Source organism: Pteropus medius, unplaced genomic scaffold (genome assembly GCF_902729225.1).
Source record: "Pteropus medius unplaced genomic scaffold, Ma_sr-lr_union100, whole genome shotgun sequence".
NCBI classification, from domain to species: Eukaryota; Metazoa; Chordata; class Mammalia; order Chiroptera; family Pteropodidae; genus Pteropus; species Pteropus medius.
The window spans coordinates 5,707,867-5,735,862 of NW_024354498.1; the positions used below are offsets into that span (position 1 = coordinate 5,707,867).

The 27,996-nt window shown below is 41.3% G+C and overlaps 1 protein-coding gene across 1 annotated transcript in view; it reads right to left on the bottom strand.

The window, feature by feature from the left end:
• Positions 1-27,996, bottom strand: part of REPS2 (RALBP1 associated Eps domain containing 2) — a 187,451-nt gene that overhangs the window by 104,339 nt on the left and 55,116 nt on the right. The window contains exons 4-6 of the mRNA XM_039852292.1: positions 23,233-23,372; positions 22,271-22,368; positions 2,842-2,980 (exon numbers count right to left, since the gene is read on the bottom strand). Coding sequence (XP_039708226.1) covers positions 2,842-2,980; positions 22,271-22,368; positions 23,233-23,372 — 377 coding nt within the window. The remainder of the gene's footprint in view (positions 1-2,841; positions 2,981-22,270; positions 22,369-23,232; positions 23,373-27,996) is intronic.

Genomic DNA, 27,996 nt, shown 5'->3' on the forward strand with positions numbered 1-27,996 from the left:
ACAAAGTTGAACAATTCCCACTTCCCGATTTCAAAACTTCCTACAATAATCAAGACACTGTGCACGGGCATTAGGCTAAACATATAGATCAGTGAAATAGAATTAACATCCAGTAATAAACCCTCACATTTACATCAACTGAATTTTGACAGGAATGCTAAAACAATTAAATGGGGCGGTGGGGGGGAACAGCTTTTTTCAAAAAATGGTTTTGGGACAATGGGACATTCGCATGCAAAAGAATAAATCTGAACCTCTGCCTCATACCATACAAAAATTAACTCAAATGGATCAACAACTTAAATGTAAGAGATAATAATGTAATATAGATTCCTTCTTAGAGGAAAATATAGAGATAAATTTTCATGCCCTCGAATTAGGCAATGATATTTTACTTTAATGACACCGAAAGCACAAATAAGAAAAATTAGATAAACTAGACATCAGTTTATTAAAATTAAAAACTTTTTGCTTCAAAAGACACAAAGAAATAAAAAGACACAGACCGGGAAAAAATATTTGCAAATCATATTTCTGATAAGGAACTTGTATCTAGAATACATAAAGAACTCTTACCTCCCAATAAGAAAAAATGGCAAAGGATTTGAACAGACATTTCTCCAAAGAATATATACAATGGACAATAAGAACATGAAAAGATGCTCGATATCATTATTCATCTAGGAAATGCAAATCAAAACCACAAAGAGATACCACCTCACACCCAGTAGGATGGTTATAATCAAAAGACAATCTATAATAACAAGTGTTGGCAGGGATGTGGAGTGACTGGAACCCTCATACAATGCTGGTGGCAATGTAAAATGATGCCACCACTTTGGAAAACTGTCTGATTGGTCCTCAAATGGTTAAACATAGAGATACCATATGATCCCGCAATTCCACTCCTAGGTATATACCCGAGAGAAATAAAAACATACATCTGCACAAAAACTTATACACAAACGTTCATAGCAGCATTATTCTTAATAGCCAAAAAGAGGAAAAAACCTAAATGCCTATCAACTGATGAATAGATAAATGTGGCACATCCACAGAAGGAGTATTAATCAGTTATAAAAAAGAATAAAGTTCTGACATGTAGTACAATATCAATGAACCTTCAAAACATTATGTCAAGGGAAAGGGGTCAGTCACAAAAGACCACATGTAATATTATTTCATTTATATGAAAATCCCAGACAGAATAAGCAAATCTATAGAGGAAAAAAGCAGTTTAGTGGCTACCTGAGGCTGGGAGGTGGGAGAGCAAGAATGGGGAATAATTGCTAATAAGTACGTAGTTTATTGGGGGAGGGCTAATGAAAGTGTTCTAAATTTATATTGTAAATATACTTTACGAATATACTAAAACTGTTGAACTGTATACTTTAAACAGGTAAATTTTATGGTATATGAATATCTAAATAAAGATGTTTTTTAAAGAGAGACATCATCTAATTGCAGTATACGAACCCCTACTGACCTTGATCAAACTGAACTTTTTAAAAAAGGCATTTGTGAGACAATCACAGAAATCTGAACAATGGAGATTTAATAATACTAAGGAATTTTTTTAACATGTGCCAATGAATTGTGGTTATGTCTTTAAAAGAGGCTTTATCTTTACAGATATATCCTGAAATATTTTCAAATGAAATGATCTGGTCATTGCTTCAAAATCATCTGGGCTGAGAGAGGATATAGGAAAAACGAAATCGTTGGGGCTGTGTGATGGGTACGCAGGAGTTCGTTATATTAGCCACTCTAGCTATATCTATATTTGAAATCCTGCAAAATAAAAAAGCTAAAAGAAAGTAAAAACATTCCTAACAGCTACCTATTTGTATTTGTCTAATCATTTGCATACATTTTGAAGAAACTCATTTAAGCAGTGGTAAGGTTAGCAAGTAGTCAGTACAATCTGTGTTTCTGCCCATTTTTTAAATCATGTTGTCAACATTAATTTGTTGTATCTACAATATTCTGCCTTCAATAAATCCATTACCACCAATCAGAAAATGACATCTGCAATTATACAAATATATTTCAATTACACACCTTATTTCACAAAAGAAAATTAGTCTTAGTCCTCACTTCAATGTCAGGTTACAATTATCAAGGACATACTGTTATTCTTCAAAATCGAAATATAAAAAGAAAGTTTTATGAATTTTTCTTCCGGATTCTACTATTTCACTCTGTTTAGTCTTTGGCCCAGTAAAACGTAGGCACACAGGAATTAAATCAACTCCTCTCAGCTTGAATTTTACATGAGAATGCAACAAGAATACATATTTCTGAAGACAACTCAGAAGAACTGACATGTGGGCATAAAAATGCTGGCCAATTTTCCTCCCATATTTTAATTTCTCTCGGAAAAAAACAGAGGACAAAGTCTTGAGCCAAAGAAAGCGAGCAAGAATTTGAATTTCTAAGGTGTATATAACATAAGGAGACTGTGACACTAACTCTAGAAGGCTATACTACATCCTTGCTCTAACTAATATAATGAGTAAGCAATTAAAGATGTCGCCTTGGTGCCACACTCTATCATTTTAAGAACTGCTCCAGCTAATAAAGCACAAGGTCTGGACCAGGTTCCCCCAAAATCCCTTTGTAACTCCTCTGAAAAATGAAACATAATTTTCCAAATGTCATTACCAAGTGTTTTTCTGCATGGTTTATAGTTGATAAGAAAATCGATCTTAGAGGAAAACAAATTGAAGTCACAGAACGTGGTTGTACTCATTTTGTGTGAACTATTTCTCAAGATGTGCATTGTTATTTACGAGAGACAGTGATCTGGGAGCCACGCTCTTACCTGTCAGACTTCATTACCTGAAATGAAGGAACTCGGGTCGGGCTGAAGGGATCGAAACTGGTTGACATAGTACTCGCGCTGTTCTTCTGTTATCCTCCAGGGTTCATCTGGGTAATTACTGTTGTTATCCTGTGGTTCTCTCTCCACTGAAAAAGACTTTGAAAATAAACAAGCAAATGTTCAGAGAGCCTCTCGTTAGTGAGATAAAGTAGAAATATTAATCGCTAATTAAAGTTATCATGCATTATATTTATTTTTTCCTCAAGCGGAATAAATTTATACATCTCAAAACTAGAATGTAAACCTCTGAAGGGCAGACATGCTTTATACATTGTTGGTATTCCCCAAAGTTGTTAAGAGGACTGAGCAGGAAATACTGAACACTCAGTGAGTGACAAAAGTTTTTCCAATGTAATGGAGAAAGGGTAAAAAAAAATAATAATGACTCTTATCTTCAACTATTCACATTTTAATACTTTCAGATGAGCTGAGTAGATATTAAAATAATCTCTAGATTCTTTTTAAACCATAAGAAAAGAAAACTAGAAAAGCTATAACCACATCGTGTTTTTCTCTGAAGCATTCACATTGTATAAATCTCAAAATCAAAAGTTCCAATTCAAATCCCACCTCCCCAGGTCCTACTTGAGTGGCAAGTCGGAATCACTAAACCTCTCATCCCGCATTTGTGAAATGGAGCTAATACTTGATAACAGAGATGGATGGAGAGAGCAGCTGTCATGGTGCCACAAACAAGGTAACTGGGGGGGTGCATCACAGGTGCCACTAGGGGGCGTGCAAGCCAAAGTCCAGGCTTTAAGGATGCAGAGAACCAGAGAAATGGTGCAGGAGGAAACACAGCTGGCCCAGGCAGTGGGGAAAGCAGCAAAAATGGCGATTCCGGGAAGAGGAGACCAGGGCTTTGCTCCATCCCTCCCATCTACACTAAGGCGAAGGTGCTACTGCAAAGGGCCACCTTCATGGAATCAGGATATGAACAGAGGAGGGTGAGCCTCCAGGACAAAAGGACACTAGGAAAGAAAGGGAGAGGCGTTACTGCTCATAAGCCATCTTCTCAACACACTATCAAGGAATTAATCACTACGAGGGCATTCTACTCACCGTCCCCAGAAAAGACAGCAGACCATCTCCGCCCTCTTCCCCCAACAGACACACCCCGTTCCAGGAAGTCATTCTTCCCAGAACACGTGGCTCTCCTCTGCTGACGCTCAGAGAAGAAATGAGACCATAAAATTTTGAGCTGTGATCTAACCTCGATGTCATCTTCAAAGTTTTCATACTGTGTGTGATACACAGCACGTATCATTATCTTTTTCTCAGATGAGGAAACCAAGACTCAGAGAACTTAAAGGATGTGCCCCGTACCCTTCGGTGAACCTCTGCAGTCAACAAATAATTGTCTTTTTTTTCATCTGTTGTTCAAAGTCAAGCTCTTGCATATGTTTTTTTTTTTTTAATCTAGTTGCATCCATCTGAATTGTTTTCAGAAAACCCCTATTCACTGTGGTAAGAAACAACCTAAAGCATGGAAGATCTAGCGTCAGTCTGCGTACCCGATGGACCACACAACTTTCCAAAACACTACCACCAAATTCCAGAGCCAAAGTCAAATGCTCCAGTGGCACTTTCTAAACAAACCCAGATGTCTGAGTGGGTTCCGGGGGGAGAACCGAGGGTGGAGGCCATCAGCGTGCGCTGGACTGGCTTCCTGGCCAGACAATAATGTTTAGAGCTCACAAGAGCACTGCCCTCCAGGTGAGCACTGACAAACAGCTGGAGGAAAATAACCTAAAAGGCTGGGCTTAGACAGGAGACATAAGAACAGATGTTCATGGGTGAACAATTAAGCAGGCAGAGACGGTTCATGAAGCCGGCGGGACACAGATGGAAAGCTCTGCCCCACTGCTGCCTGAGAATGAAGGCCACATCGTGCTGGGTATTGGCTGCTGTGTTTCCCGGTTCTGACATGGAAGCTACTAGTCCCCTAGAGTCCACTCATTCCTTCTCAGAACTGAAGCTGTCATGTCCAGTCTCTGTTGTTAATGTCAGCCCATGTTTCTTCTTTCTCCAATCCCAGGACCATCTGTTCGCTCTATTTCCTCTCCCACATAACCTCACTCCTGCGTGTTGTCAGGTCTCAAGTCTATTCTGACAGCAGGAATCCGGAATGGACAGGAGAAAGTGATTGATTCCTCTATTTAAAAGCTTACAGGATGACCTATTGCCTAATAACAAAATCCGCCTTCTCCACCTGACCTTTAGGACTGTTACAATCCAGCCTCCTCCTCGCTTACTTTCAGCAGGTTTCTGGTTGCCCACATGCTCACACTTTATGGGTCAGATGTGTGCCTCTGTCCCAGAACACCCTTCCTCTGACCCCAGCCTGCTCGAATCCTGCCCATCCTCAAGCCCCACTGCCTGAAGGGCTCACCGATGTACCTGCCGAGCCCACAGCCACTGCAGAGAGCACTGCCATTTCCCAGCTCTGCTACAAAGGTGGGCCTGGCAGCCACCTGTGAGCTACATGACCTACCTCACCCCTGGTCTCACCTGACTGAGTTGGGGGACAGAGGGACACAGCTTCTGGCCTCTGGGATGCTCTGGCATAGAAAGCTCTTCTCTAGCAAGAACAACTTGGGCCAGATGCTCATTCTTGGGGATGTGGACATGAAGATCAACAAGCAGAGAGAGCAAATCCTGAAAAGATGCCTCTCTGTAAATGTATGGGCCATGGTGTAGAGTGAGGACCAGATGAGACTTAAAGTCATGAGGGAGCCAGAATCAAGCATAGCAGAACCTGTGGCAGAGAGAGTGCTAGAAAGAGTAGGGACTGATGATGGCTGTTGGTAGCAGAATAAGTGGACAGTGGAGCAAACTCAAGGCAACTGGGGCAAGGGCCTGCTGATGGCAGCACTGGCATGAACAACCAAGAACTGCTTCTCAGGACCACAGGGCCACTGGTCTCTCATTTTTTGGATTCCCATGAGAACACCGATCCCGCCTCCTTTTTAAGAAAACTTAAGCTGGCAAGGATAGTCCCTGCTCCTTAAAACCAAAAAGGCCTTACGACAACGAAAGAGGACATATGAGCATTGTGTCACCCACGCATAGCGCGGCCCTTCTATGGGCTTGCACTAAACATGTTAACCTGCCCATCTCTTTCCTCCTGCTTCTCACTGCCTGTTTTTAATCGACTTAACAAGTGATTTGAGCACCTTAAAAAATATGAATTCTATTATAAGTATTACAGTTTGAACATTTTGTGTTCTTGGCTACCTTCACTCAGGTTTCAACTCGGAGGGCTAGAACTGTATCATACATTCCTTTATCCCGCATACAGTCCCTAGCAGGCACATCACGGATGCTAAAAAGTAGCATGAGGTCCACTTTTTTTTTTTTAGTGAGAGAAATTAATTTTTTAATTGCAGAAAATGTTCACCATAAAACATCCTATGATGATACATGGTTGGGTATATCATTATGATTGTTTCATACAACTCGGTCAGAATTCCATAATGCAGTTCCTGGGAGCTGGAATGTCATATAAGCGTGCTGACAAGGAGCCTGCACTGAAGTTCTACATTTAGAACATTCCGAGAGAGGTGAGGTCCACTTTTTTGACGGACTCTAGTAAGTTCAAGAGTATGCCTTATATTGAAAGAAATGCAGAAACACTACCCTATGTTGTGCTTAATGAAAGAAAACCTGTGAGTCCATTTCATAATGTAAAGTTTGAGATCAAAAGAAGTCCCTAGCCATCTTCCTGTACTTCACCCATGGTCTGATCTCTATGGGGAGTTCTCAAGTTCCATATCCATTAGGTGAGTATTTCAGGGACAGGTAACGGCATATGGAAGGGGTAGATCACATTCCACATATCTTCGGCTGAAATATTCCAAAAGAAAGCTGATCCACTACAAGAAGCAACATGATCTGAACTTTGCTGCATAAACAGTGACCCACTCATTCATTCATTCACAGATACTTACTGAACACCAATAATATCCCAGGCACTGGTCACTAGGGATACACTGATGGGCAAACAGATTCTTCCCCCCAGTAAGCGTAGAGTCCGATTAGGGGAAAAGACAATCTCAAAACAGCGAAGTGCATGCTGTGTGGTAAGATAGGGTGCTCTAGAGCTTTGCTATTCAAAGTGTGGCCCCCAGACAACCCACATCAGAACTACACCTAGTGAATCACAAAGTCTGGCAGTGGAGCCCATGAATCGGTGGTTTAATAAGCCTCCTGGGTGATATGAAGCACACTCAAGTTTTAGAGGCAATGATACAAAATGTGCAGGGAAAAGCAAGCAAAAGGAGCAGCATTGACAAAGACCGCCAAAATGATAGAAAATAGCCAAATCCTAAAAGTAGTTTAGTTAGGCTACACAGATAGACTAAGCTGCCAGTGCAGACAGGATGTTAGTGGAGTTGTCTCAAGATGATCCAGACAAAAGGCAGGGCCCAGATCACGAAGGCCCAGGTGCACCAGGTTAAGAGGGTTAGACTATACCTAGAAGATAATAGGAAGCCACAATTAAGTATTAAACAGGACACTGAATAATCAGATTTGAGTTACGGAAAGATCATTTCAGTGAGGATAATGGAGGAGGGAAGACTAAAAGGAAGAAAACCAGGTAAGGCCATATCTGTAATCCCGGCCAGAGGTCAGGGTGACCCTGGGGTAGGGAGTGCTATGAGAGGAGTAAGAAAAAAAAAAGCCATATGGCTACTAGCAGAGGAAGACCCATTCCAGCAGTGGGTATGGCAGCTCAGGACCGCTCTGTCAGCAGCTAGGGGGCCATCTTGCTGCAGGACCCAGAGGCATGGAACCATCTCCGAATGAACGCAAAAGTCAACCTCAACAATCAACACAATTTTCCAGACAATGTCTACTTGCAAAGACTGAAAGCACTGAGAAATAGGGGTAGGTGAGCTGTGGAGCCTTGGGCTTCCAAGTCGAAGCCAGAATCAGGAAAAGCTTCACTTCTGGATGCACCCTAGGAGGCCTCCCCCAGTTCAGCTCCAGTTCCAGTGGTTTGGTTGGCTGGGTGGAGATATTTGATATTTGGTGCCAATTTTGAGCTCTGCCAGCATTTTTAAGAAAAAGTAAAAGGAGAGAGAGAGAAATCGCCCACATCTGTCTGCTTAAGCCACATACATATGGTTCATTATACAGTTTCTCTAGACACAGGAGAATTAGATTTGCTTATATTTAAAACATTCAAACCCTTGGTTTTGTTTCAAGTGAAATGCAAATATTTGGCACTGCAAGTTATTATCTCTCGGGAAAACAGGCTGTTTATAATGAAAGAGACTTCAAAAGACTCATTAAAAAGTAATACTATTAATAAAATCCCAAAAGGTGACATTTACCCCGAAGTATCTTAAAAATCAAGCATAGCTGAGTAATATGAATTACAAGGAGGCATTGTCAAGGGGAACTTCAGAAGGGTGTGTATATTGTTTCAACCATAGAACATTTCTGTTTACAATATAATCCCACCCTGGAGGCATCCTGTAAATACTGCATGCGACTCCAGCCATTTCACCCAAGGGTGCAATGTCTTTTGGGTGCTTTAATAAACAAGCCATTTGGAGAAGCACAAACTGTCACTGAGTGGCTGCACACCCAGGAATGACATTTTTCCGGCCCCCCCTGCAGTTAGGTGCAGCCATGTGATTGAGTTCTAGACAATGCAATGTGAGCACAAACTGACTTGCAGCACCCGCAAGCAGGGCTAGCACCCTGTGGCACCCTTCTATGCTCTTCGTCATCCAGCTGAAGGAGAGGATGGCACGGACACAGAACAGAAGGAGCCCTGGCACCTGAATCGTCATGTGAAGAAAAGCTACCTGCCAACCTGTTAGATGAGTGAGGAATATACCAACTGTGGTAAGTCATTAAAATATGTGGCATATTTGTTATAGCAGCTATTACTCTCACTGCTAGCCTTCAAGCAAGGCCCAAAGGAAAGGCAGACCTGCCCAGTCCCAACCGCAGCCATTCCTGCACAGAAGATGGAAGCACGAGGCCACCTTCATTGTGTAATTTAACCATCTAATGACATGACGTGATTCTGAGCCCAAACAACTTTCTAATTATAATTTGGTCGTTCGTGCAAACAAGCTACAGGAACAGCACATGGATGCATAGTTACAGCCATCTGTCTATGTTCGGTTAATAGGAGTTTGTCTTTCATGAGTTTGAAAGAGACTCAGGGAGGATGTATAGAGATAAAAAAAAAAAAAGGAGGGCTAGGGGAAATGCCTGCTAATTTCTCTCATCACCTTCTTTCTGTTATCTTAGTGACGTATTAGTTTCCTACTCATACACGATATTGTATCATAAAGGCAGATAAAGAGACATTTGATTTTTAAAAAAAGAGGGCTAGGGTAAAATGTGGGGAAACGGCTAAGTGAGCTAGAAAAAAGACAGAGGTCAGTAATTTTGTTTTCCCGTCAAAACATTCTATATTCCACTCTATAAATATTGTTAAGTCTGTCTCCCACTCCAGTCTCATTGTAATATAAGATCTATGAGGGCAGGAAATTTTGTCTATTCTGATCACTGCTTTATCCCCAGCACCTAGAAAAGTGTCTATCAAATACGAAACACTCAGTAAATATTTGCTGAATTAGTAAACAAACAAACTATTGGACACCACCGATTCTGGTCCAAGACAGCTGTCATGGTACCACAAACAAGGTAACTGGGGGTGCATCACAGGTGCCACTAGGGGGCGTGCAAGCCAAAGTCCAGGCTTTAAGGATGCAGAGAACCAGGGAAATGGTGCAGGAGGAAACACAGCTGGCCCAGGCAGTGGGGAAAGCAGCAGAAATGGCGATTCCGGGAAGAGGAGACCAGGGCTTTGCTCCATCCCTCCCATCTACACTAAGGCGAAGGTGCTACTGCAAAGGGCCACCTTCATGGAATCAGGATATGAACAGAGGAGGGTGAGCCTCCAGGACAAAAGGACACTAGGAAAGAAAGGGAGAGGCGTTACTGCTCATAAGCCATCTTCTCAACACACTATCAAGGAATTAATCACTACGAGGGCATTCTACTCACCGTCCCCAGAAAAGACAGCAGACCATCTCCGCCCTCTTCCCCCAACAGACACACCCCGTTCCAGGAAGTCATTCTTCCCAGAACACGTGGCTCTCCTCTGCTGACGCTCAGAGAAGAAATGAGACATAAAATTTTGAGCTGTGATCTAACCTCGATGTCATGCATGAAGTTTTTATACTTGGTGAATTTCTACTAAATGTAAATCAAACCATTTTTAAATGCCCTGGAATCCACCATCCATTAAATTAATACGTTAAACTCAGAGTGCTTTTAAATTTACAAAGCATTTACACACCCCTATCTCATCCGAGCACTCCTAGAATGACTAGAGCTGAATTTTATATGCACTTATCAAACAATGTCACCCAACAGTGTAAAGGCTGGGCCCTCTCACTAACCTAGGAAGTTAGAGAACTTGAAAAAAAATGTTTTTTCACTTTTTATTTCAAAATAATTATAGATTCATGGGAAGTTGTAATAAATAACTTGTTTTTGTCTGTTGAGAAATTAGTTAAAATTAAATCCTAACACGGCACTTTACCCTTATCAGTTTATGGAAGTAAATCTACAAACGTGTCTTTAACCACATGTTGTCAAACTCACTTAGGGATCTATTTTCAACAGTTTAGAAGGCTGATTACCAAACTGTAGGACTCTAACAGGCAACAGTTGCTGCTTATTAAGACAAACTAAATTTTTAAAACGACCACCAGAACCATAGGAGAATAGTAGGTAACACATTCATTACTTTGCTTAGTGCCTGACACTGAAGGCACCTAATACATGTGACCTATTTTCATCTTCACAATACCCCGTGAAGTGGGTCCCATTAATCCCATGATGCAGAACAGGAAACAGCATTAGGGAAGGAAAGTTGCTTACCAAGACCACACACCTAGTAAATGGAAGAGCCAGAACATGAACAGGGGCCCAGTGCATACTCTTAATCATCAGGCCCTATGGTTCTCTCCCTCTCATCCTTCCATCCTGCAACAACGTGCAGTTTTCCTTTTAAGAACCTGGCTGCAATGCCTAAATCACTGCAGCAATTTTGCACATTGAGGATGTGAGCCTGGGATATGAACTATGCTATACTCACATCTTCCTCTCCATTATCTAATTTAGTTGTAGATTTTGTGAACTATTAAATTATACAGACAGAGCACCATCTTCTTTCTCACATAAATTTTGCCTATAAGTATCTGGCATATTTTCACATCAGGAAAAAATCCTATAGATATCCACACAATATAGATATTCAATCATTTCACTGTTATCTTAGTATGTAGCACTAGTGCTATTTTGAGTAACATAAGGAATGCTTATGAGTGATCACTGTCTCCAATTCTTCTATCAGAAGCCAAGATCTGCTGCTCCAGAAGGGCATTTTTCCTTTGCAATTGTCAGGATTTTGCTCTCTGCTTAGAGGACAAAGTGAGAAATCTGCAGTAAGAAGACTCAGATGAGGCCGCAGACTTCTAGTACCATTGTACTAACATCCTCAGCCCCATCCATGCCAGTTAGGTCAAGGCTGCCTGCCATTTCCCCACTATGCCGTCCCCTTAACATTCAAGACAGCCTGAGGTCAGATGGGAAACAGATGTGTCAAGAACTTGGGCTGAATTCAAGGAATGCTTTAGAGAATCAGGCTACAGATTGGAGGTGCAAGAAGAGTGCAGGTTCTGGAAGCAGACAGCCTTAGCTTCAAATCTGGGATGGTCACTACCTCGCCATGAGACCTGGACCAGTTACTTAACTTCTGAGCCATCAGTTCTCCCACCTAAAAGTCGGTGCCATGGCTCACATGGCTCTGCCTATCTCTCCAGCCTCATCTCCCTATCACTCCAGGCTCTAACACACAGGCCTTTCAGTTCTTCCACTGTCCCCACCCCATGCTACTGGCTCACTGACACCCACTCCACCCCTTCTTAGCATAACTCCCTGCAGAGGTTGGCTAGGTAAAAACTACAGTCCAAAAGCCTTTTGCTGCTAGAATTCCAGATGGGACTTAGGTTCCACTAAACGAACACTCCCATGGAAGACTGATTCAGAACCAAGTCACATGGTGAAAGAGGAAGGGAACAAAACATTCATTCTGCCCATCCAGGTCATGCATGGTGTGGAGCTGGAGCTGAAAGCAATGGTAGCAGTTGTTCCTGCAAGCTCAGAATAGTCAGAATCTTCAGTTCTTCCAAAAATTTGATAGGCTATCCACACCCCTATTGTAAATCCCCATATGGTTAAGCTAACCAGATCAGATTCCGTTGTCCACAATGAAGAACCCCGACCAATGCATGCCCTTTGTCTAGGCTCTTACCACTACGTGAGACACTCCTCTCCTCATCTCCCAGCACCATCTGTCCTTTGCCCGGTTAACTCGCAGTCATCCCCAACTCCTTTGCAGAAACCTTGGCTCACTTTGTAGGCCTACGTGAGATCTCTGTTATATGCTACCAAAGTGCTCTCTTTCCTTGAGGGAAATTGTGAGTTTTCCATTATATGTGCAGAAGTGAGATTGTCCGATTCGCATCCATCTCCCCGCACTTGACTGCAAGCTGCCTGAGAGCAGGCACCATGTTTGCAGTCTTCAGGGTGGCCTTCCATGGTGGCCGACGCATATAAGCCATTTAGTACTTCCCAGTGGATGAGTAGAGGATGTAATCTTACAAGCAGTCTAACCTTCCAAGACTGTGAGGAGGACTGAAATGACATATACAAGCTAAGGGGCCAGCACAGCACTGGAACAGGCAATTGGGTGCATGACACCACCTGCTCACCAGAGGTCAAAGGCAATGCTGATGGGACTAGGGGATACAGTGGTGCTGTTGTAAAAGAGCCTTCCATATTCACAGCCTTGTATATATTAACTGAGATGAAAAGGTCCTGGAGAATACGCTGGAAATAAACACCACTCTCCTTTCCAGCTTTAAAAAGTGCTGTCTGGGCATACAGATGGCCAACAGACATGTGAAAACATGTTCAATGTCACTAATCATCAGAGAAATGCAAATTAAAACCACAATGAGATATCACCTCACACCTGTCAGAATGGCTATCAATAAGTCAATAAGTCGACAAGTGTTGACAAGAATGTGGAGAAAAGGGAACACTCATGCACTGCTGGTGGGATTGCAAATTGGTACAGTCACTATGGAAAACAGTATGGAGGTTCCTCAAAACACTAAAAATAGAATGACCATATGATCTAGCAATTCCACTTTAGGGAATTTAACGAAAGAAATCCAAAACATTAATTCGAAAAGATATATGTACCCCTACGTTCACTGCAGCATTAATTACAATAGCCAAGATATGGAAACAACCTAAGTGTCCACAAATAGATGACTGGATAAAGAAGATGTGGTACATATATACAATGGAATATTACTCAGCCATATAAAAGAATGAAATCTTACCATTTGTAACAACATGGATGGACCTAAAGGGTATTATGCTAAGTGAAATAAATCAAAGACAAATATCATATGAGCTCACTTATACGTAGAATCTAAAGAATATAATAAATGAACAAAACAAACAGACTCACAGATAAAGAGCACAAACTGATAGTTGCCAGATGGGAGGTGGGCTGGGTGAAAAAGGAAAGGCATGAAGTACAAATTGGTAGTTACAAAACAGTCATGAAGATGTAAAGTACAGCATAGGGAATAGTCAATAATATTGTAATAACTATGTATAGTGCCAGGTGGGTGCTAGACTTATTGGGGGGATCATCTCATAAAGTATATAGATGTCTAACCACTATGCTGTACACCTTAAACTAATATAAAATACTCAATGTCAACTGTAATTGAAAAATTTTAAAAATATATATGGAAAAAAGAAGTACTGTCTGGGACCAGGAGTTCTATCAGGTGTTTTCTGCTACATCTGAGAGGCTAAAGCAGAGGTGCTCCTCTCCACCAAACGAAGGTGGGCCCTAGGTATTACCAGGAAAGTTCTGGACACCATAAGCCTTTAACGCAATGCCCATACCCAGTGGAGAAAAGAAAAGCTGATCCTACAAATAAAATGTGCTCATTTGCTTTCCTCAGTAGTCTAACTGACCGGCTGAAACACCACTGCATGGATGCTAGAATTCTAATGTGGACCAGCCTACCATTTTGACCCTCCTCAGCCAACTTGCTATCGCTAAAGCAGGGGTCCTTAATCCCCGGGCCTCAGACCTTACTGGTCCATGGCCTGTCAGGAACCAGGTCGCACAGCAGGAGGTGAGCAGCGGGCGAGCGAGAGAAGCTTCATTTGTATCTGCAGCCGCTCCCCAGCATTAGCATCACCCCCCCAGCTCCACCTCAGATCATCAGGCATTAGATTCTCATAGGAGCACCGGTCCCTGTTCCAAAAAGGTTGAGGACCACTGATCGAAAGCATGGATTTTTTCCAAGCCTTAAGGCAGCACTCCACTCAGTCCATTTACTGAATCAATGTCTTCCCCTCCCCACCCCCCAAAAAAACCTTCAATTTCTATCCTAAGTATCTTCTTCTTATATCCCGGAGTCACCTTTCTTTCAATGATCTGGTATCTTTTTACTGTTCTCATCTTGTAACACAAAACATTTTTGCCTTTCATGTAGAAGTGCCTCCCAGCAAAGAAACCAAGCGATTAACATCACTTTAACAGATAAGCACCTGAGGAATACAACAAGACAGTTATAAAAAGATTTAGGCAGAGAAAAGTAAATTTCAGTATCAGTTGAAATAAAATGTCTTAAAAATAACGACTAGACTATCTGATAAAGAATTATAAGTAGGTGAAGGAAATAAGTAGAAAGGAGGCCTGACGCCATGAAAACTAGAACCTCTTTATGGTGATAGTGACCATTTGGATCTCTGTGAGTCCTAGGTAGACTCAGTGAAGTAGAACACGCCGAAGACACAGCAACCTTTTACCCCCTTGGAGATGGTAAAACTCCAGTGAAGGTCTGAAATCAAATGGGGAATGAATCTGGTAAAACAAGATGTCACATAAGAACAAGGCACATGCATTCCTATGAAATTTATCAAACCAGTTCTTCTTGTCACACACAAAGACAAACACACGTATACTCTCTCTCCACCCCCTTCCCTCTTCTTCCTCCTACCTCTGCCTCTCTCCCTCCCTTCCTTCCGTTTCACTCAGAGAACTTATTTGTCTAAGAAATGCTGAGGTCAACACAGACACACAGACACACACAGTGTTCACATTTACCATATCTAACAATAGAAGATTTTCCTAGCCCTAATCTCTACCCATAACATAAGTAATTCAACTTTACTGCCAAGAAGGTATAAACAAGAAATCTCTAGTGCAGGCAGCCTGGGGTTCTCCAGAACTGAAAAAGAATCTGGCGTCCCTACCCTCCTTCCAGGGCCTCAGATGCCCAGGACCTCCTCTTGACCACGCAAGGAGCAGTTTTCCACATACACTGCAGGCTCTCACTTGTCCAGAGGAACAGAGACACCAGCTCCTGGTTTCAGACTGGTAGAAATGACAAACCAATAAGGAAATACTGATAGCCCAAAAGAAAAAAAGGTCATAAGATATAAAGAAGCAATTCATGTGAGAGGAAATACAAATGACTCATAAACTTAAGATATTCATTCCACTTCACTAGTAGAGAACTTCTAATTAAAAGTATACTGAGATATCATTTTTCACTATCAGATTGGCAAAGATCCGTAAGTTTTTTAGCACCTTGTATTTGCATGGATATTGGAAAATAAATATTTTCATACATTGTTGGTAAGTGTGTAAATTGATACGAGCTCCAATTTGAAAATCTGTCAAAAATTAAAAGCATGTAGACATTTCACCCAATTATTCCATTTCTGGGAACTAATGCTTTATATGTGCAAACAATGCTGTTGATCAGAAGGGCTGGATAAATGATTTATGGAAGATGCACACAGTGAATGCTATGCATTTGAAAAACCCAAAAAGATGAGGAAGTGCTTTAGGTACTGCTACAGAATGTTATTAAAGCTTATTGCTAAGTAAAAAATACACAGTGCATAACAGCTGTGTAGCAAGCTACCATATGTGTAAAAAGGTAGAACTACGTATTTTGCACATATAATTACATATAAGAATACCTATATTCACATGTATATGCATAAAATATTTCTAGACTGATACAGAAGAAATTGGTCCTATTAGTTGCCCCTGAGATGGGGAACTGGATGGCTGGGGTCGGGGATGAGAGGAACACTTTTCATTCTGTACCCTTTCGTATCTTTTCAATTGTTGATATACCTTTTTTAAATTTTTAATTGCTCTGGAGAACAAAAGTGTTTGAAAGCTCCAAAAAATAACAGAGCGGTGTTTACTATGTAATCTTAAACATGCCACCAACACCTTAGAGTGCTTTCGTTGTGGCCACGTGAGGAGAGAGACCATCCTCAGATGGGTTTTGGCTCCTGCCCCCATGAGAACATCCACATTGTTTCTTCAGTGGCTCATCAGTCTGAGGGTTTGGCTGCAACATGAGTGGAGGAAAAGGGCAAGAACGAAATGTACAAGTGTGCAAGTGGCGTTATGGCTGACGTAGACAAAGGGGCACTTCACAGGGGAAAGATTCCAAAGGAAGGCAGGCAAAAAGTACCTGAGACACCACAGGGGGAAAAAAACCCCATATAGGTCAAAAGATGGCTCAAGAGAGAATTCCTAGACCCTGGAAGAGCCACTGTTGGCCCAACCCTCCTCGTGGCCATCTCCCGGGGCTGAGCATTAGGTAACAGAACCAGAGTGTCTGAGGCAGTGCATAGTATGTATGCCCTGCTGGTTTACCTGCTTCGTTCTTCTCCCAACTCAGAGCACCAACTCTCTCATTACTCAATTCTAAGCCACCTCCCTCAATTGCACCCCAAACTTTCGGCCACAATCTCTGCTCTCCTCACCCTCCCAGCATCCTGGTCCGGTCTACCGATAAAATAACTTTTACACCATAAAAAGTTCCCTCGATGCAGTGTCAGCCTCCCAGAAAGACTGCTTCTTCTTGTTCCCATCGAAACTCTTAGAATGAACAATTTACTTGTGGTGACTGTCCATTCTCTTCGGATTTATGCCAACACCACTCTGATAGAGCCTGGGGTAATCACTTCTCTCAACATCTTTGCTATTTAGAACCATTCCAAAAGGTTGCAAGGGACAGAGAGAGTGTGCTTCTGGCTATAAGTACCTATGGTGAAGTCTGGGACAGGGTGGGAAGTGCGGCAAGAAATTGAGATTGAGTGGAAATGCGGGGAAAGGATTTAAATATTTTTCAAGTTACAGATTTTTAAAATAGCATGGTGGCTGGCTAGCAATGTCTAACAACCTGTCCCCTGCCTGTTCATTAGAAAACTTCCCTAAGTAGAATAGCAGGGTGGTAAAGTTCTCTAAATGTTGTTTGTCATTATTTTGTCTTTGATGTAAAAAGAATAGTGAGTATTGAGAATTTACCCCAAAAGACTTTGAGTTTGTCCCTCCAGAAAGAGAAGAAAACATCACAGCATGTATGTTTAGGGTTTGAAACATGAGCATATCTTAGTTTAAAACAAAAGATCATTTTTTCTGGTGATATCTGGCTGGATGAATATTTCATTTGCCAAACCAGCCTCCCTGAAGTCAAGTAAAAATATATTGCATATATTCAATATCTATAAGAACACTTACATTTACTTATAGATGCATAAAGCATTCCTGGAACAATACAAAAGAAAGAGACAACACTGAATGTTTCTGGGATGGGAAACCGATAAAGATCGGAAGCCCCTCCCTCTGGCTGATGTTCTCGGATAAATGAGAAGATGAGTGACAAACCTTTTTTTTTTAAAGAATGAAAACCGGAAACCTCACATATACAAGAAATATTAGAAAATTCTCACACTTCGTATTATTGATTGGGAAAACACATAGGTGAACTGAGACAAGGGAAAAAATCGAAGAAGGCAAAGCAAGAACGAAGAGTAAGTTTCCCACATGAAGAACACAGACCATATGGGAAACAACCAGCAGCTCTGAGTGGCAGGAGGACAGAGGGAAGAGAACAGTAGGGGCCAAACACCAGGCCCAGAGAGCCACGTTCAGGAACATGAATGATTTGCTAAGAGCAATGGGCAAAGTGTGACGGGTTTCAATCAAGGGAGGAGGACTCGATTTGTGTTTTTAAAATTACTTTTGTCTGCAGTAATGATAATAGATTTGAAAAGGGCAAGAATGGAAGCAAGAAGAGTTAGAGGCCGATATGAGAGATTTGATGAATGAAAATAGCCTGAAAAGAAGAAGTACAGAGCAATGGACATTTAGGTAAGAGAGGTATTTAGAAAGTGAAATGGCCAAGACTTGGTAACTGAATGAGCAGAAGGGGTAAGAGAGGAGTCAGAGATAGTGACCAATATTCTGGCCTGTGCTGATGAGTGGATGGAGCCATGAATAGAAGGGTGAAAGCTGGTTTTATGGAAAAGACATGTTTAAAGTGACAGTGGGACATTCGAGTGAAGACGACTGGCAGATGGAGATATGTGGTCATCGGCCTCCACATAGCTAAAGAGTACTACAGTGAGAATTGGATCTGGGGCTCACCAACACATAAGGGGCACGTGGAGGAAGGAGAATTGAAAAAGAAGATTAGGAAGAGGTAGTGATAGAAGCAGGAGGAAAACCAGGAGAGGACGGCATCATGGATACCAAATGATGAGTCAGTGTCAAAAGCTGCCAAGAAGTCTATGAGACAAGGACTTAACACTAGGTAGTTTCTGGCAACCATGGCAAAAACAGAGGCAGTAGATTACAGGGAGAGGAGTAGAGGCAATTCTAAATCCTATACCAGCAAAATTACAAATGACTACATAGTCTTAATAGCTAGAATAACTTGGGAAAATAACCTATAAACACATGATAACAGATGAAACAAGAAAGACTCATCATTTCTTTACAAACCACTGTCAACCATCCACCAACACAAGATATGCTCAGTATCTGAAATTTCGAGGAGAAAAACATCCAACATCTGAACAAAAAACTTTGAAATTCCTAAAACATTAACCAAAAAGAGTATTCACGCCAACATTTGAGTGCTGAATTTGGCACATAAGCACTTCTAAAATGCCATGCCCAAGAAATCCAACAGTGCAGGATCCCTAAAGCCTCCCCCAGGACCCATAGGCCACCTCCTCCCAATCAGGCAGGAAGGGCTTGAATATGAGGTCACAGAAGAAGATAGAAGACAGTAAGGTTCCCATCAGCATGTTAACATGGCGACATGAGGGAAATTAGTTACCCTGGCCCAGCCTAGCGCTATGCCGAATCCATATTAATCCCCTACCACCAAGAACCTTCACTTCAGATCCTCTCATCTACATGACTAATTCAGGTTGGCATTTTGCTTTCTGGGACATGGAGTCCAGCCAAACCAAGTTGACAGGCGTAAGAAGGAAACCTAAGAACTAAAGAAAGAAAAACACATCAGCCATAAAAACCACATACTGCTGTCCCAAGAAAGGCCCCTTGATCTCATCTTAAACATGAGGCAATGCTCCAAACAGGAGGGAGGAATCCACTAATGCCAAACAAACATTAAGGGAATCAGACTGCTGCAGGTTATTACAATGGACTGTGAAATCCATTCCAAGTCATTCATGTTACAGAAAAGAGAAGGAACTTACCCCAGGGTCACACAAAGTTTGGCTGGACCTGGGCGAGCACCTGTCTGGTTTTTTCTGCACTATATCATAAGTCCTTCTAATGGACAATTTCTGCCAAATACTTATTTCCAGCCTGGCTCTCTCCAAAGCTCCAGACCTATATATCCTACCATCTCTGATACCTCCTCTTGGCTATCTCAAAACCTCAAATTCCAACATCCAACACTGAACTCATGGTCTTTCTCCAGTACTCCCAACAGCAGTTTTTCATCCAGGGCTTCTTAGCTTAACAGATGACATCACCATCCATCTGGTTCATGAGCCAGAGACTAAGGAATCATGTCCAGTGTTTGAACTCCAGCCCTAACACTTCCTAGTTGTGACCTTGGGCAAATTAAATAAGGTCTTTAAATCTCAGGTTTTATTATCTGAAAAATGGGATAATAACAGGAATTACCTCATAAAAGAGCGATGAGCACTGAAAGAAATGATGTGTATAAAATGCTAAGCACATAGAAAATGTCTTTACATGTGTATTCCCCTCTATTTTCTTGCCTACTCCCTCCATTCAACTAGTTAATACCTACGAATCCATCTCGTTTCAACTCAAATGTCGTCCCCTGCTTGTCAAGGCTAGGTCATAACCCCCACCTCCATTTTTCACCCTCAAAGCACAGTATAATTTCCATTTGCATCATATTTCATAATTATACATTTACTGTGTGATGGTTTGATTAATGGCCATCTCTTCCAATAGCCTATAAGCTGCACCATGAGGATAGCGAGGGGGAGTGCTATACCTCATTTTTGTATTCTCAACATAGCACCTGGCACGTAATAGGTGTTTAATAAACATTAGTTAAGTGAAGCACCCAAGAAGCATCTTTATCAGCAGAAAAATGCGTCGAGAGATTAGAAGAAAAGTCACAAGACACCAATCCAAGTGAGGGCCATGGCCATCCCACCCAGGAAGCTAGACAGAAATGGCCCAGTGGACCCTGTCCAACCATTGCCAAGTTCATGCTCTACTGCTTGCTTGACCACCATTCTACCCATTCAGGATTTAGTCTCCACAGCATTGGAATACACTTTGCAGAAATATACACAGCCATACCACAGAGATTTTTTAGATGAACTCCATCCAGTCCCTCCGATACCTTTCCTAACGTAATCATCACTCCACAATGTGTGCGATTCTCATGTTTAACGACATACTTTTTGTACCACAGGACCTCTAAATGCAACCAACTACTACGCCTGGGGCTCAGCTGAAGATACAGCTGTCCGTTTTGACCCAGGAATGAAACTGAGCTCTCCGGAACCTAGGAGAAAACAGCATCTTGGCTCTTCAATGTGGTATCAGTAAGGGATTTTCAGGAAAATTTTTTACTACACCCAATGTGTGTTTATGCAGCAACTCTAGAACCTAGCCTCCTTGTAATATGTGACTCTAATGTATAACGAAGTATTTTAAAGTGCAGGTTTTGACATTGAGCAGGACTGGGTTCAAATTCTGGCTCTGCCGCTTAGGAGCGAATTATGATTTATGAATGAAATCTTAGACCCGTTATTTGACCTCTCTCAGCCACAGTTAATTCATCTATACTAATAGATATAACAGTGCTGAGACCTTATGGTTGCAGGAAGCATTAAATACACAGCATATGGCTAAATTACTGTCTTTAAGAAAGTTCTCCATACACAGAGTACCGCCTTAGAAGAAAAAGTCCTATACTAAACCTAACACAGCTCTCCATCCCCAGCGGGTATTCAGTGAACACCTCAAGCTTCTCTATTCCTTAGCCTTTGTCTATTCTGGTCCATATGCCAGCCCATTTCTTTTGGAGTATCTGACACCGCCCTGCTATTCTGAGTAGACCTGCCTGTGCGTAAATGATATCTTCTCCCAAGCTGTACAACTCAAATGTTATGCAAACCAACCTACCTCCTCTTGTCTTTAGGGTCAAACACTAAACCCAGTCTTTTCATAACTTTTCTCATGCAGGCTCACACACAGGCACACACTCGTTTTTGAGAATATGACTTTCTCAGCACAGGACTCAAAGATACTACTCAAGAAAACAGTTGCAAACACAGAAGAAAAAATAAGAGGTCTTTATCCAAAGGAAAACACTGGGAAAAAAAGGAAGCTGAAATGTTCTAAGCTATGGTATAGCCAGGAAAAACTGATCTACCACTTGCGCTTCTGCCATATTTCTTTTGTATTTATTACATATAGGAAAGAGTAGTTGCTGCCATTTGTAAAATAACTGTTCTCCAAACAGCATTGGACTAGGCATTGAGGGAAAAAACAGAAGAACTATCTCTGCCTTCCAAAAGTTTGCAATGTAATTGGAGGCACGAAACAAATGGGTAACAGCAAACTATGCACTAGATGAGTGAGAATAAAGAATAAGGCAGAGGTAGGACAGACTGTTTTGGAAAAAGTAAAGCTCTCCAGAAGAAGGTACCTACTTGATTAAGGAGATGAAAGTGGGAGGACATTTTAGACATACCAGAGACCATGAAACAGCTTAGATTACTCGAGACACACTGAGAAACATGTACAGAAAAAAAAAAAGATTTAGGAAAATATACAAACAACAAAGCAAGAAGTACAATATTGGCATGAAGGAATGAGAATAGTTTCTTCCTTGCCAAAAAAAAGACCTCATCACAAAGCCATGTCCCCAAAGTCTCCCATTGGCATAACCCCACATCACTCACCCGGATAAGGGAAGCCTGGTGACGAGGGGGCTTGGCTCCTTGGCCCCCCAATGAGGGTCCCTCAGGCTGAATAAAAGGCTGTCTAGCTTCATATGGAGCTGAAACAACAGGAGGGAAAGTCAGCATGGTATACAAAGATTCCACCCCAAAAATATGACTTTACACACAGACTGATACAGTGTGCTCTTCGGGAAAGAATTAGCAAAGGAATTAGAGTTTATGTGCATAGGGCCACCTAGCACAAAGAAACCTGGGTGTACCTGTGTACAATTTAACTGAATAATCTAAAGATATCCAACCAATTCATGAGGGAGGAAAATATTTACATCAGGTTCAGAATTGGAATAAATTGTAAGGGTAGAATGGTGAAAACCTAAATTGGGATAGAAAACAATGAGAGCAGTTAGAAAAATGCCATGTTATAAGTGTTAAAATTCCAGATATAAGGTAAATTCTATATATATCCTCCTGTTTAAAAGTCTTCTCCATCACCCACCCAAGAAGAAAACAAATACGCATTTTGAACACCAAGAATCAACATTATTTTGTTTATTTTTGAAAAATGGCACTGGAAGAAAAAATGTAAAACCAAGTAGAGAAAAATATAAAAATAAATATATTTTATATTTATCATTCGATAACCAAACTAAAAATAATTTTGCTACCTTTAAGAAAAAAAATTTTACGCCACAAACACGAATGCATTTGTTTCCTTTTATTTCCAGAACATTTAACGACCCTGCCAATATGGTAGAAAAACAGTTAAACATTAAACATAACCAGGTACTATTCAGCTCCAATAGCAAGAAGAAATTATCACCCAAGATAAGACCATTTCTGATCTGTGTGGATTGACAGTTCAAATTTTTGGAAGTATGTAAATAAGTAAAAAGCTTTCTTTTAGTAGCTTCCTTATAAATAAAATCAAGCAGAGAGAGCAGAGCAGCCTGTTATGGCATCACCTTTAGCACTGTGTGATCTTTTTAAAATAAAGAAGGTATAACACCACCACATCAAGACCAACCAACCACTCTTGGGCTCACATCTGCTTTTTGTATTTCCTTCAAGAAACTGGAACACAAATTTGTAACACATTAAAACACATTAAAATATCAAAATCATTGCCTGGCAAATCATTCAGTGAATTTTCAGACCCTGCTAAGAATGATTGAAAATATAAAAGCTGCAAAAGAAACACCGAGAGCACATAATCCGAATCTTAAAAAATAAGTCTCAGCTGGTAGGCAGGTGTCGTCATCGAAGAAGGATTTTTAAGATTGTTCCACCTTAATGAAACACTGAATTATAGTCTTAATGTCGGAAGGTTTAAACCACAGTAAACTGTACCATGGTTGGAACACTAGTGATCATGAGCTTTCTCTGTGAAGCTGACCCCACATGCCTCTGGCTCCCCTCAGAGAGAGGGCGCTTCCACTGCCCAGGAGGGACATATGTCGGAGGAGGCCATCTGGCCCATGGCTCTAGTCTCCCACCGACGAGGGCCTGCCTTGGAAGATAAGGACCTACTTCATCAGTAAGGCCAAAACAAAGACTCAGCCATGTCGGGGATCATTTTTGGAGAGGCTTGGCCTTGAGGGCAGATTTTTTCTTCCTATTCCAGTAGGAAGTCTGGGCTGGCCACATCTACCTGTTACTGGAAAAGTGGGTGCTGAAGCCCACGTGGTCACAAATCTAAGACAGGTGCTCCGATCATCTCTATCAGTACCACAACTGACATTCAGGCCATAATTGGTCTGATTCCTGATTCCACACCTGGATCTGAACTCAGGAGGTAAAAAGGTAGGTATTACTTATTGCCCGTACTCTCCTTCCTTCCAAATAAAACCCAAGACATGCAACTCAATGCAAAAAATAATAATTTTTAGATCCCCTTACAAGAGGTTTAATAAGGAACTAAAAGTACCGTCTTCCTCCAAGAGGAGGAATATAAAACAAACCCTAAAGATTTCGTCACACCGAGACTCAGTGTCAAACTAGAACAGAGACCACAAGTAACTTCACAATGAAGACTCTACATCCGCTGTCAACCCCAGAGAATGATATCCAGAAGGTGACTTTCAAGAATACTTAATTTCAAAAACAAAACAGGTGCCACAGTCTAAAAACACAAAAGAAAATACTAGGGAACATATGAGCACCTACAATGTGCCAGGAACTGTGCTAGACACAGATGTTTACATTTCTCATTTGATCCATAGAACAAATCTGAGACAGAGATTATTCTATTTTATAGATAAGAGAAACTGAGGTTCAGAAAAGTGAAATACCCACAGTCACGCAGGCTGGAAATGAGAAATGTAGGCCCACCAAGTCTACCTGTAGGCCCAAGAGACAGATATCACAGCCCATGCTCTTAAGTGAGTAGATACCTAGAATTGATACATCAGAATAAGATGTATAAGAAAAAGCGAAACAGACATACTGATTTTGAAATAAGACATCAGATATCAGAAAAAAACAGGTAAAAGAGTTAAAAGTAGTTGCCTTTGGAGATCAGAAACAGGTTGCATGGAAAGGAGAATAGTTATTTTTACTATAGGCATCTAAATATTATTTAACTATACACATGTATTACTGTGATTTAAATATTTTTAATATGGATAGCGGTCGCTGTCTCTGAGGGTTGTGGTAAAAAGAAAATAATGCACATAAAGACCTTGGCATGATACCTGGTGCATAAGTCTTATCCAATGAACATTAGCTACGACTACATCCAGCAGGTGAGACTAGGGGCCCAGGAGAGAAGCTGAAGAGGGGCTCTGAATTAGACTGATCTGACGATGCTCGATCTGAGTTAAAACATACTCATACACATGCACCACCATCCAGGAATCATGGCAGAATCTTGGACAGGAAAGTGAATCCAGAAAAATGTATTCCTAGAAAATTATCCCAGCAGCAAAACCCCTTTCCGAAAAGGCATAAATTAAGAACAACTCTAGAATGCTTAGTACCAGAGTCACTAAGGTTTGACAGATTTTAGACATGCTACTGTGTAGACCAAGAGGAAGATGGAGTACAAGAAGAAGGAGAACCCTGGGTTTGTCAGATGGGTTGATGGCACTGTGAAGGTAATAGAGGAGAGTTAAGAAACAGATGGGGAAAAAACATGGAAGCCTGAAGAGAAACTGAGTTCTGGAAATGTGGCGAGAGAGAAAAGGAAGACGTGGGCTTCTCTTCTTAACCTAAAGGTATGTGGCAGGAAAGGAAGGAGACAGGTAAAGAAAGTCCTTTGGGGGAAAATGCACACATGCTATAAAAATAGGAATGAACAAGCTTTGAAATGAATAGTACTGACTAGAAGCGGAAATCACAAGATAGACCCAAGTTGCGGATAGTAAAGCTCTCTCTTCCTATGACTTAGATGGAGAAGTTTAAATGGAGTACCTGTAAACATTTTCTTTATGAATGACTTTGTTCCCAGCTACAGGGACCTAACAGCCTCCTAATAGATGGCTAGACCCAGAAAACTCAACTCCCTGAGAAACAGGAGACTGTTCACTCAGCCTCTGCTCTGCGGGTATGCTGTGCAAAGGAGAACCCTCTGGAAGAGCAGCTCACCACTTTAAGAATCATGATGTAGAAGAAAAACCAGGAAGGTATAACAGAAACTTAGAAAACGATGTTTCAAGAATGAAAAAGTGACCACAAGGAGATGTCACTTCACACCTAACAGAATGGCTAAAATTAAAAACACTGAAAAAAAGAAACCACTGAGAAGACCTAACACTGGCAAGGAGTATGAACTCTTATACATCGCTGGTGGGAGGGTCTAGTCACTTTGGAAAACTGGCAGCTTCTCATACTCCTACCCTCAGTCCAGCAATTCCACTCCTAGGTGCCAGGGAAATGACAACATATGTCATAAAAGACACATGCACAAATGTTCATACTATCCTTATTCATAGCAGCCGAACCCTGGAAACAACCCCAATGTCCATCAACTGGAGAACATCAAACTGTGGTACATTCATACGATGGAACACTACTGAGTAATAAAGAGGAACGAATCACTGAGACACACAACAGTATGGGTGAATCTCCGCCACTATGCTAAGGGAAAGACGGCAGACACATAAGAGTACAGTCATTCAATATGATTCCATGTGGATGAAGTTCTAGAAGAGGCAAAACTAATCTGTGGCGATAAAAACCAGAACAGTGCTTGCACTGGGGAGCAGGGAGGGACTGGAACGGGGCACCTCCGAGGTGATGGAAATGTTCTACTCTCGATGGAACTGGTGGCTACATGGGTGTCTACATTTTTTAAAATGCAAATTGAAGATTTTAAATGTGTGCATTTTATCCTATGTAAACTCTACCTCATCTGAAAAAATAAAGAATAAAAACAGACAACTTTGACAGAGGCTGCTAAGAGTCAAGGAAGATGGGAGAAGCAGGTTGTTTCCTTGCCCCTGGGGGAACAGAAGCCCAATATGAATGGTATAAGGAAAAAATGAGGCATGAAATAGAATGAGTATACACAAGTTTTTAAAGGAATATCAAAAAAGATATAATAGAACCTGATGATAGGCTGACTCAGTAGAACAAAAAATGACTCATCTATGCTAGGCACGAGACTCCAACTTCCAAATCCGAATAAGATTAGGAATCAAAACAAAAAAATTAAAAACCCTCTTCTAAAAACAGGAAAGCAGACAGGAGCGGCTATAAGAAAATGAAGAATTCTCAACCCCGTTTTGCTGCAGACACCAGCGGGACATTCGAGTTTCAGGAGAGTGATTTCTCGTTACCATCCCTTAACAATATCACCTTGCATTTGCAAAGGACTTAATTTCCAATCAGATTGGACACTCGTGCTCTCGCTAACCCTCGCACACGGTTCAGAGCAGTTAAATGGCTTGCCCAAGGTCACATAGCTAGTCACATAAACACACACCTTCCAATTCCAATCAAGATTTTTCCATCATGCCGCACCTGCCTCTCTCTGCAAGATTACGGCCTCTAGTCCAGCCTAGCACACATTTTCCATCACCGCTATTTTCAATGCAGCAAAAACCTGCAGAAACTGGGTCATTTTCAGCCACAGCCCACAAAAGAAAAACGGGGGGTTATGAATATCCAATTCTAGAATAGCTTTAATTGGTCATATCTTAAACTAGGAGCCTGAGCCCCAGGAGGACAAGATGCTGCAGTGAATTTATGGAGTTGAAACACTGCAGCCTGGGCAGTCAGCTCTGCAAGTCATCCTCGGAATCAACTAACGGATTTTACCGCTAGCACAGCCAGCATGGCATACATGGGAGCAAGCAGGCAACCCCACAACTCGGCACTGCGCACACTTCTTGGCTACATCCTGCCCCTAGCATTTCCCTTATTCTGATTCCCAAAAAGAAGAGCTAAATATTTTCATTTATGTCATCAGTCTTTAAAGGTTGAATCAACTCTTTTGCTTTCTCTGAGTTATATTTTTAAGTAGTTTCATAAACGCAGTTGTTATATAAATATGTTTGGTGTGCTTGCAGAAAGGAATAACAATTGCAAAACAATACAAACCCTTAATATGCCACGTTCCTGTGTAATGGAATCTGTATATGAAGGATTAACTCATCTAAATTGTTTACAGTCTAAAGATGAACTAGTCTGTAGGACAGGAGACAAGGCATTACTAAGATATATTTCATTTTATTTTTATAAAAAAAAAAAAAAAACCTTGCTTGAGAGTATAAAATGAAATTGAGCCA